Source organism: Rhinoderma darwinii, chromosome 4 (assembly GCF_050947455.1).
Source record: "Rhinoderma darwinii isolate aRhiDar2 chromosome 4, aRhiDar2.hap1, whole genome shotgun sequence".
Taxonomy (NCBI): domain Eukaryota; kingdom Metazoa; phylum Chordata; class Amphibia; order Anura; family Rhinodermatidae; genus Rhinoderma; species Rhinoderma darwinii.
Genome location: NC_134690.1, coordinates 289,736,843 through 289,749,432, shown reverse-complemented (window position 1 = coordinate 289,749,432; position 12,590 = coordinate 289,736,843). Strand labels below are relative to the sequence as shown.

Sequence of the window (12,590 nt, the reverse complement as noted above, 5' to 3'; positions counted from 1 at the left end):
AATCTTTAAAGTGTCCCCAGAAGCTGTGACGGAGGTTTGGAGAATTCCATCTGGAAACGCTGAAAGTCGGGGAGAAGAGAAAAGGACTATAGACTGGTGAACCTACAGGGAGTGGTGAGAGGTTCACAGAACCAATTTTCTATACAGGAAATGCCAGAGTGAATGCCTTTCCATAGTTCCAATATATAAAACTAAAAGAGAATGATTTGGATACATCAGCAGCAAAGACTAACAAAACTTACCACCTACTTTAGTTCAAACCATTCCAGACCACTCCAAAAATGGCACCTTGCAAAGCCACAAGGCACAGGCCTTCAGTATAAGTACACGACCTCCCTTATATCCACTGCATCCCTCAACACCACAAGCTGTGATATCATCAGCTGGGAACCCCATCCCAGTCCCCTGGGGACAGTGTAAAAACTTGTATGCTTCCATGGGGCACCCAGAGCCAACCATGAGAGCTTCACTGTCAGAATCGCTTACAAAGAGCTACAAAGTTTGCATTGCTTTTATTGGACCAGTGAGAGCTGTACAAGTGTTTATTTAGCCAAGCTGTTAGCTGATTCATTTCACATTTTATAGAGCAATGCTTCTCAATCTGTGAGGCCGACTCTCTAGTAAAGCTCCCCCAGTTTTTAGTGAGGTGCCTCTGCTAGTTTTGACAGAAGTGATCTTATTCTGCTCAGACCTTTCTCTGGCTGCTCTAATCTCTGGTTTAGCAACTGGTTTACTATAATGAACATCTTTTGTGCTTATTTAATGTTATACTGGGGGCAGAAAACAAATGAAAGATAAATTGAGAGTATTTTTTTTAATTCTGACATGGACTTTAGTTTTTTTTCTTTTAGGATGACTTGGACCAAGCCTGATTAGGGTTTATACCTTACTCTGGATAAGCCAGAGTAAATTAGGATCCCAGTTGTTTTATATCTTTTCATGCCCTTTTTCCTCGTTGGATTTGATGAACAATTGCATTTTTTTTTTCAACCAGATGATTGACTATTGTGCCAAAATCTGCCAGATTTCCCCCTTTGTCCTTATGCCCTCAGGTAGAGATCTTTACAAAATTAGTCATTGATGATTTTAAAAAGCTGTCCGTATATAGGACAAATGACAATTTAACCTTTCAACAAAGGACCGCACTGAGGGAATTACAAACACTGAATGATATTGTCATCAAACCTGCGGACAAAGGGGGAAATGTTGTAATTTGGCCAATAAATAAATATGAAAAGGAGGCATATAGGCAGTTGCGAGACAAAAAGACATACATGAAACTAACATTCAATCCCTTGGGCTCTTTCTCACGGGAACTCCTGATGATTTTGGATATAGTTTTTGAAAAAGGTATCATCCCCAAGAAGATATATGATGGGCTGGTGACTTCAGATCCTGTATTTTTTGCCTAAAATACACAAAAATCCCACCGACCCTCCTGGACGTCCGATTGTCTCCGGCATTGACGGACTCTGCAACCCGATATGTAAATTTATTGATTATTATTTGAAACCACTGGTCGCGGAGTTACCGTCGTATGTCGGGGACACGACGGACGTCCTTAGGAGGATCGATGGGATTCAAATTGAACAAGACACTTACCTCGTGACTGCCGACATAGAGTTTCTATACACCAGTATTAAACATCAGGATGGGCTGGGGGCGGTCCGCTTCTTCCTGGGGACCAGCAACTGGGATGGCCAACTATGTGATCTGATTATGGATTTGTTACAATTTATTTTGAGTCACAACTTTTTTGTATTTAAAGACCTTTTTTATTTACAGAAACAGGGCACTGCAATGGGGGCGGCGTGCGCTCCGTCCTATGCAAACCTGTTTCTCGGTTTTTGGGAGAGGCAGGTTTTTCATGGGGACGGAGCCTGCGCCGCTGACCATGTACTCTCTTGGACACGTTATATTGACGATATTTTCTTTACCTGGCAAGGACCGGAGTCTGGGCTGATGACCTTTATGCAGCATTTGAATGACAATCAATTCAATATTAAGTTAACGTATAAACATCATCTTCATCGAGTGGAATTCCTAGACATACAGATATTCACCGATACTCTGGGTTTCTTACATACCGATGTGTTCCGTAAGACCACATCGGTCAATGCTCTGCTGCATGCGTCATCAGCCCACACCCCCTCCACTATTAAAGCCATCCCAGTTGGACAGTTCCTCAGGATGAAGCGGATATGCTCCTCAGATACCCTTTTTGAGCAGCAGTCTACTGATCTTACTAAAAGATTTAGGGAAAGAGGATACAGTAACAGGAACATAAAATCAGGCTACAGGAGAGCGAGATCCACCCCCCGTATGGACCTCTTTAAACCAAAACCACGAGCCACTAATAATCTAAATGTACGGTTCATATCAACATTTAATGGGCAATGGGATGCAATGAGGAACATCCTAACTAGGCACTGGCCAATTTTTAAATCTGAACCACAATTGGCACAGGGCTTATCAGCAAGACCATTAATGACAGCAAGAAGATCTAAAAATCTCAAAGATCTTCTTGTTTCTAGTCATTATGTACCTCAACAACCATGTCCATTTGGGTCGCGAGGACCGAGGAAAGGATGCTTCCCATGTGGAGATTGTAAATCATGTACCAATATCTGCCGTGCAACGCATTTTTCCACGGTAGATGGGAAAAGACAATTTCAAATTAGAGAATACATCTCATGTAGCACCACCCATGTGGTGTATTACGCGACGTGTGGGTGTCCAAAAGTCTACGTGGGACTCACCTCTAGAGAACTACGGGTCCGTACGAGGGAACACGTACGTGACATCATAGGGGCAAGAGATTCTGTCGATATTACACAATTAAAAACACTACCGAGGCACTTCAAGACATATCATGATTGTAACCCTAAAACCTTATCGATACGAGGTATCGAAAGGGTTCACTGTGGCATCAGAGGGGGCAATGCGAAAAAGATTCTTGCACAAAAAGAGTGCAGGTGGATTGTCCTATTGGGGTCAATGAAACCTGACGGATTAAACGAAACTTTAAGTTTTGCCTCTTTTCTATAATGTCTACTGCTGATTTTATCTGTTATTAATTATGTGTTTTTTGTATTATAGTTATTTAGTTATCCTTCTTCTTGTCCCATGTGTTTGGTATCCCTGTGTGGTGTAGATCTGAAGTGATCCACCTGAACTCCTAGGAGAAGACAGAATCAAGAAAAGGAAGATATCTATTTGTTTCTATTGATTGTAATTATTATTCTGTAACAAAGTGTTATGAGACATAGATGGCGCTATTGATGTTTCTCCTGATATAGTTCCCCTATGAATGGCCTTTTATGAGATTAATCTAATATACAATGGGGTAGAAATATAATATCCTCTTTATTAACATATTCAGGAATAATGTCTAGGTTGGTCGATTTTTTGAGTTATAGTTATTGATGCAATTGAGCGCGCAGATAATATCACCTGGGGCGAGAGCCCTTTAAACGCTCTATATGCTTTACCTAGCACGAGTTTTTTGTTTTGATAGCACTCCTAATTTATGTCTTATGCAATACAATGTATATGCATAGACATATCGTACATTATGGTATATTTTTGCCTGTGTTTCACCTTATTCATATGAATTCCTATTTCTTTTCTTTTTATTATTATTTTTATTTATTATTATCATTATTTTCGTTTGTCTATATCACATCAATTGTATATTATGTCTCTATTGATCACATCATTTATAATTATGTATCACGTATGTATATATATTTAATCATGTATTCATCATTGATCACTGTCTTTCTTTATTTGCACCTTTTTGCAATTTCACATATGCCAACAATTTATGTTGTAATCTAGGCGATCCTGTAACTATATTACTGCCATTGGAACTACTAAAATACGATGTATGGTATACATCTATGACTCTGGTACCATGATCTTGATATCTCCTTTTATCTCTCTCCTGTCGAATCCACTTACCTCCTTGATGACGTGCGCTTGCTCGGTGCGGCGGCCTGTGGTGACGCCTGCCCCCTTCGGCTTCGATACATGCACTGCGCATGTCCGGAACTCCCGTTACGCGTCGGGATTCCGGATATGCGCTGCAGCATGCGAGGCCGGATGTGGGGCGTGCCTCTCTTCCGGTCGCGTCATCGAGCAAGCGCCGACTCCTATCTCGGCGCTAACATGGATTCATTTTCTTATATGCACACACTATAAAAGGATCACAAACACCATGGGCTTAATGTACCCCCTGAGGAAGCCAAAGATAGCGAAACGCGCGTTGGGGTTGTACCGTGGACCTTACAGCACGGACATATCGTGAGACCTCCACTTTTTAATGGGTAAGACAACATCACTATAACTGATTACCACATAAGTACTGAGTCTCTCTATGTCACTATATTTTGGCTAGGCACTGATTCACTTATGCCATATAAACATTAGGACATTGAGAACTAGCAGTACATGACCCACTTGCTTGTGATATTATATATACTTTATTGTATGGGTAGTGAATGTGGGTCTGCCCTAACATACTACTTTTTTGTCGAATTAGTCCTGTGCTGTATTGTATACCACGCTATTAGTACTAGAGTCTTCTTATGATGTGTTTTTAAATGTATGTCATTTTTCTATTAATAAAATTTATATATTCTTGTATACTTAGACGTTGTAGCTCTTTTTTCTCCGGTATGGTTATGTAATTATGGAGCAGTCTACTTGATATAATATGGGGGGAAGTTGGTCTTTCAAACTTTACCTAGCCTGTAACCAACATATGCTTAGAGTTTATCTACCTGGTTTACTATAATGAACATCTTTTGTGCTTATTTAATGTTATACTGGGGGCAGAAAACAAATGAAAGATAAATTGAGAGTATTTTTTTTAATTCTGACATGGACTTTAGTTTTTTTTCTTTTAGGATGACTTGGACCAAGCCTGATTAGGGTTTATACCTTACTCTGGATAAGCCAGAGTAAATTAGGATCCCAGTTGTTTTATATCTTTTCATGCCCTTTTTCCTCGTTGGATTTGATGAACAATTGCATTTTTTTTTTCAACCATACGATCTGTGAAGTTGCATTAAATAATGTCCATTTCAAATATTTAAATTTCCGATAATATCCAGTTAAAGAGGCTCTGTCACCAGATTTTGCAGCCCCTATCTGCTATTGCAGCAGATAGGCGCTGCAATGTAGATTACAGTAACGTTTTTATTTTTAAAAAACAAGCATTTTTGGCCAAGTTATGACCATTTTTGTAGTTATGCAAATGAGGCTTGCAAAAGTCCAAGTGGGTGTGTTTAAAAGTAAAAGTCCAAGTGGGCGTGTATTATGTGCGTACATCGGGGCGTTTTTAATACTTTTACTAGCTGGCCGTTCTGATGAGAAGTATCATCCACTTCTCTTCAGAACGCCCAGCTTCTGGCAGTGCAGACACAGCGTGTTCTCGAGAGATCACGCTGTGTCGTCACTCACAGGTCCTCCATCGTGTCAGACGAGCGGGGACACATCGGCACCAGAGGCTACAGATGATTCTGCAGCAGCATCGGCGTTTGCAGGTAAGTAGCTACATCGACTTACCTGCTAACGCCGATGCTGCTGCAGAATCAACTGAAGCCTCTGGTGCCGATGTGTCCGACATGATGCAGGACCTGTGAGTGACGTCACAGATCTGCACTGCCAGAAGCTGGGCGTTCTGAAGAGAAGTGGATGATACTTCTCGTCAGAGCGCCCAGCTAGTAAAAGTAGTAAACACGCCCCGATGTACGCACATAATACACGCCCACTTGGACTTTTACTTTTAAACACACCCACTTGGACTTTTGCAAGCCTCATTTGCATAACTACAAAAATGGTCATAACTTGGCCAAAAATGCTCGTTTTTTAAAAATAAAAACGTTACTGTAATCTACATTGCAGCGCCTATCTGCTGCAATAGCAGATAGGGGCTGCAAAATCTGGTGACAGAGCCTCTTTAAGCTCAGAAACCATCTTTTATTCAGAAGAATTGCAAATGGTCTGTTTCCCATAATATTTAACCTTACCTTCAGAGTGCTGTTCAAAGTCCTGATTTTGTGCAGTTTTTCATTGACAGAAGGGTTTTTGCTGCGTTTAATAAAAGACTTTCTCAGTTCAATTTTAGATGAGGGTCGGCGATCTCCAATGGGTGATAGACTGGCTTCTTCTAAAGATTTGTATAATTTCTCCATTTCATCATCTTGAACTTACAGAAGGAAATAGGAAAAGTTAGGTATAAATAATATTATAATAACACACAGAACACTATGGGACACAAACTGCGGAAGTGCCAAATACAATCGTAATCAACAGTTATTCTCTAGACCAGTGATTCCCAACCAGTGGGTCGGGAGCCATATGTGCCTCGCAACCACCTGCTGTGTGGCTCGCCATAGGAACCATGAGTTATAACCATATGCTCTTGCTTCAATAGGACATCCACATTAACCATATTACAGACATATCATATCCCCAGAAAAGTGCCTGCATGGGTGGTGGTTTCAAACTGAAATATTTACCTGCAAATTGAAATGTCATGATTTTGTGTTTCTCTACGTTGAAGATGTTAACATTTTTTACTTAAACGTGGTTTCCGGCCATCACTCAAAATTGAATGTGGCTCACAAAGTATAAAAGGTTGGGGACCGCTCTGCGGGACTATTGGTCCCCAACAACATGTAGGTTGCAAGTCACTTTTAAATATGACAGATGGTGTTCTACTATATTGAATAGGGAAAGTGAACAATCTCATTAATTACTATATATGGCCTAATGATATGATTCTTATACAAGTGTTAACTGCTAGTACTATGGTTTCTGCAGCGCATGCATTATTCTGTACGGGTATTTTTCTCAATGTGTGAAATGTATTTTCCTGTCTGTTTAACCTTTAACCTCTTCCCGACATTTGACGTATCCATACGCCAAAGTTGGGTAGAGGAAGTATGGAACGGGCTCACGGAGTGAACCCGCTCCATACGATGCCGGTGTCGGCTGTATGTTACGGCCGACACATCAGAGTAACGAGCGGGATCGCATTCCAGTGCGATCCCGCTCGTTTAACTCGTTAAATGCCGCCGTCAATAGCGACCGCAGAATTTATATAGTTAGAAAGAGGGGGCAACCTCCTATAACAGCTCATCACGCCCCCCGCAACACAATCACGGGGGGCGTTGGTTGCTATGGCTGCCTGGGGGCCTAATGAAGGCCCCCAGGTCCGCCATCTTTGTGCATCTTAATAGAAGCCTGTCAGAATCACGATATACTGCAATACATTAGTATTGCAGTATATTGTGCAAGCGACCTAACGATCGCTGGTTGAAGTTTTTATGTAAAAAAAAAATATGTAAATTCAAAGTTCAAAAAACCCCCCTTTTCCCATTTCCCCCTAGAACATAGTAAAAAAAAAAAAATAAATAAACATAATTGGTATCGCCGCATCCATAATAGTCTGAACTATTACCATATATTATTATTTAAACCACACAGTGTATGTCGTAAAAAAAAAATTGTAAACGCCAGAATCTCTATTTTTTGGTCACCTCATTTCCCACAAAAAAATTCAATAAAAAGTGATCAAAACGATGCATGTACCCCAAAATTGTATCATTAAAAACTACAGCTTATACCGCAAAAAATAAGCCTCATACCACTACCATCGACGGAAAAATAAAAAAGTTATGGCTCTCTGAATTTGGCGACTCAAAATAAATTGTATTTTTTACACTTAGGTTAGTAGTAAAATATAGAAAAAACTATATATATTTGGTATCGGCGTAATCCTATTGACCCACAGAATAAAGTTAACGTTTTAATTGAACAGTGAATTCCGTAAAAACGACGCGCAAAAAACAATGGAGGAATCGCTGTTTTTTTTCATTTACTACCCCACAAATAATTGTTTTCCTGTTTCCTAGTACATTATATGGCACAATAAATGGTGCTACAAAAACTACAACTCGTCCCGCAAAAATCAAGCCCTCAAAGGACTATATCGACGGAAAAATAAAGACATTATGGCTTTTGGAAAGTAGGGAGGAAAAAAAGAAAATGAAAATCTGAAAAAGGGCTTCGGCGGGAAAATAAGTATTTTGCCTTTATTGGTTGGTTTATGTTTGAATTTTTTTTTATTTTGCTGTAGTGCTTACCTTTAGCTTTCATGTATAGACCTTCTGTAACCATGGATTGCAAACTGTTGTTTAACACTGGTTCCCCCCCTTTGGAAACAGAATGAATCTTAAACTCAGCACTCAACATTTCAACCTCTTTCTTTTGGTGTAGACTCTGTTCTACAAACAATTTCTCAAGTTCTGGAGCTGATGAACTGTTTGTCATATGATGAAGGGATACTTTGTCTTGATATTCCATGATACACAGTGATGATCCAGAGTTGCGGGCTAGGGAACTCCCATGAATTGTAAGTTCAGAAATTGACAGTGAATTATGTATTGTCTGCGGGCAAAAAAATATCCAAATTAAGTAATAAAATGAGGGGAATCTGACTTTTCCTTTGTTTACTGACTTATTGGACCTCATATATATATACATATATATATATATATATATATATATATATATATATATATATATACATATAAATGCAGGTATCATGTACCATTTTCATCAAACAGCTGAAGCGTTGTTTAAGACTCCTAACAACACCTGATCTTCCAAAGGCATGTGACTTGTCAGTTGCAGGCTGTGTGATATATTTCTGAAAAAAATGTTCTGCCTATAGTCTAGTTTTTCGCTGCCAGTTTACAAACTGTTGCTGCTCCTTTGTGTACCGAACTTCGACTATCTCCGTACCACGTCTCTGCCTTATGCTACAACCTATTACCCAAACCTGGATTACCACCCCCTGCCTGATCGTTTCAGCCACTGGACTCCAAATCTGCTACAGACCTTGACAAATCCCCCTTTATCAACTCCCTAGAAGGGTATATGAAAATGGGTTCTCTAAACTGGACAACACCTTTAAGGTCTGCTAATCTATTTTACAGAAAACAATATATATGAAAACAATATGTATGTGACCTGTCACACTAGGGGTGAAATTATTCAGACTATTGTCAATGATATGCCACAGACAATATAGCAAATGGAGTGAAGCAATATGGTTCACCAGCAAGTTAGTAAAGTTTGTAGCCACTATTGTGCGCCAGAAGTAATAAACCATAAGACTTTAAAGAGGCTCTGTCACCAGTTCATAAATGCCCTATTTCCTACCTAATCTGATAGGCGCTGAAATGTAGATAACAACAGTGTTTTTTCATTTTGAAAAACAATCATTTTTGAGCAAGTTATGAACAATTTTAGATTTATGCTAATTAGTTTCTTAATGCCCAACTGGGCGTTTTTTTAACTTTTGACCAAGTGGGCGTTGTAAAGAGAAGTGTATGACGCTGACCAATCAGTGACCAATCAGCGTCATACACTTCTCTCCAGTCATGTCCATCTATACTCTCAGCACAGCGTTATCTCACGAGATCACGCTGTGCTGTCACATATACCCACAGTAACTTTACCGAAGTGTCTTGAGAGTGAATAGACATCGCCTCCAGCCAGGATGCGATGTCTATTCACGCTCCCGACACTTCGGTAAAGTTACTGTGGGAGTATGTGACAGCACAGCGTGATCTCGCGAGATCACGCTGTGCTGTCATTCATGTCCATCTGTACACACAGCACAGCGTCCCAAACTTTACCGAAGTGTCGGGAGTGTGAATAGACATGATATCCTGGCTGGAGGTGATGTCCATTCACTCACAAGACACTTCGGTAAAGTTACTGTGGGAGTAAGTGACAGCACAGCATGATCTTGCGAGATCACGCTGTGCTGTGAGTACAGATGGACATGAATGGAGAGAAGTGTATAATGCTGACTGGTCAGCGTCATACACTTCTCTTTACAACGCCCACTTGGTCAAAAGTTAAAAAACGCCAAATTGGGCATTAAGAAACTAATTAGCATAAATCTAAAATTGTTCATAAATTGTTAAAAAAACAAAAAACACTGTTATCTACATAACAGCGCCTATCAGATTAGGTAGGAGATAGGGCATTTATAAACTGGTGACTGAGCCTCTTTAAAGACGTCTTGTATACAGAGTATCAATAATATATGTTTCAATTGTGTTGTCTGTTGGCAACAGACTATTGAATTTATGGTGGCACCAGGTCTAGCACTTTCCAGGATGCACCTCATTTCCCGATGGGCACAGTCTGCCTAACAATGATGTCCTTTTGGTATACAAAACTGTACTAAGACCGGTCCTTTGATAAGTTGTTACTATTAGTGTATATTCACACGATTAACAAAATACGTCTAAAAATACAGAGCTGTTTTCAAGGGAAAACAGACCCTAATTTTCAGACGTTTTTTGAGCAACTCGCGTATTTCGCTGCATTTTTTACGTCCGTTTTTGGAGCTGTTTTCAATAGAGCCTATGAGAAAACGGCTCCAAAAACGTCCCAAGAAGTGTCCTGCACTTCTTTTGATGAGCCGTCATTTTACGCGTCGTATTTTGACAGCGACGCGTAAAATGCTCGTCTACACAGAACATCGTAAGATCCATTGCAAGCAATGAGCAGATGTTTGCCGACGTTTTTTCAGGCGTAATTCGAGGCATAAAATGCCTCCATTACATCTGAAAAGCAGTCGTGTGCACATACCCTTAGCCTTCACATACAATTGTATAATATATTTTATCATCGTATGTGTTAACTTCCCACCACCCCAGTTTTTTTGTGGACAGCACATTAATCTAAGGACCTTACATGTTCTCACTGGATCTTTAGAGTGGTGCATTGACTTATCCTTTTCACAAAAATTTTATGTTCTATTTAATAAAATTAAATAAAGTCTTTGCAGGAAATGACAATGCTCCAATGACATCATGATGACAGGCATTTTCATTGGTAGAACACAATAAATCATAACATTTTGCAGTATAGCACGTACAAGGGGAGAAGTCTCTGCTGCTAAATCATGATCATCGTGTTCACTTTCACTCCAGCAATCTACAAGGAAATCAAGAGAAATTCTGTTAACTGACAGACATACTTACAATTACTGCTACTGAATACACAAAAAGACTACTATAGCAAGTACAGGGCTAGATGCTTTTAAGGTGACGCATACTACCTAGGTAACAGGAAAAGGCAACTCCTATATGTATTTATATAAACTAGAAGAGAGACAGGAGCATGGGAGCCATAAGTAAAAATATATAGCTTTATTGAACACATGAATACATACGCAAAAAGTATTAAAAAGGTACAAAACAGGACAGGAGGACTCTATATAGTTCCAGTATATACACGACTGAAAGACTCCCTATGGCGTATAAGGGAAAGTATAGGACAATCAAGGAGATAGATATGGGGTATGAGTGGAGACCATAGTAATGAGCACTATGGACCATACCATGACAATGTACAAACAGTACGTATGAATATACAGGCATAGGGTTACATATAGTTACATAGTTACATATAGTTACATAGTTACATAGTTACATAGTTTGTACGGTTGAAAAAAGACACATGTCCATCAAGTTCAACCAAGGGATGGGAAAGGGGAAGTGGGATGGGAACGGGGAAGTAAAAAATTTCTACACATAGCAGTTAATATTTTTTTGTTCTAGGAAATTATCTAAGCCTTTTTTAAAGCCATCTACTGTCCCTGCTGCGACCAGCTCCTGCGGTAGGCTATTCCATAGATTCACAGTTCTCACAGTAAAGAAGGCTTGTCGCCTCTGCAGGTTGAACCTTTTTTTCTCCAGACGGAGGGAGTGCCCCCTTGTTTTTTTAGGGGGTTTTACATGGAACAGGATTTCACCATATTTTTTGTATGCGCCATTCATATATTTATATAAGTTAATCATGTCCCCCCTTAGTCGTCTTTTCTTAAGGCTAAATAAGTTTAGTTCTTTTAATCTTTCCTCATAACTTAGATTCTCCATGCCCCTTATTAACTTCGTTGCTCTTCTTTGTATTTTTTCCAACTCCAGGGCATCCTTTCTATGAACTGGAGCCCAGAACTGGACTGCATATTCTAGATGAGGCCTCACTAATGCTTTGTAAAGTGGTAATATTACATCCCTGTCCCGCGAGTCCATGCCTCTTTTGATACACGACAATATTTTGCTGGCCTTTGAAGCAGCTGATTGACACTGCATGCTGAAATTTAGTTTATGATTTACAAGTACACCCAGATCCTTCTCAACAATTGACTCCCCCAGTGTAGCTCCCCCTAGGACATATGATGCTTGCAGGTTTTTCGTACCCAGATGCATAACTTTACATTTATCTACATTAAACTTCATTTGCCAAGTGGACGCCCAAACACTTAGTTTGTTTAAATCTGCCTGCAATTCACAAACATCTTCCATAGTCTGAACTATATTGCATAGCTTGGTGTCATCTGCAAAAATAGAAATAGTGCTATTAATCCCATCCTCTATATCATTAATAAATAAGTTGAATAATAGTGGTCCCAGCACTGAACCCTGGGGTACACCACTTATAACTGGGGACCATTCAGAGTAGGAAACATTGACCTCAACTCTCTGGATACG

At 39.7% G+C, this 12,590-nt stretch overlaps 1 protein-coding gene across 1 annotated transcript in view; it reads right to left on the bottom strand.

Moving 5' to 3' along the window:
* Window positions 1-12,590, bottom strand: part of IPCEF1 (interaction protein for cytohesin exchange factors 1) — a 160,808-nt gene that overhangs the window by 17,608 nt on the left and 130,610 nt on the right. The window contains exons 6-8 of the mRNA XM_075864341.1: window positions 10,973-11,031; window positions 8,157-8,460; window positions 6,036-6,214 (exon numbers count right to left, since the gene is read on the bottom strand). Coding sequence (XP_075720456.1) covers window positions 6,036-6,214; window positions 8,157-8,460; window positions 10,973-11,031 — 542 coding nt within the window. The remainder of the gene's footprint in view (window positions 1-6,035; window positions 6,215-8,156; window positions 8,461-10,972; window positions 11,032-12,590) is intronic.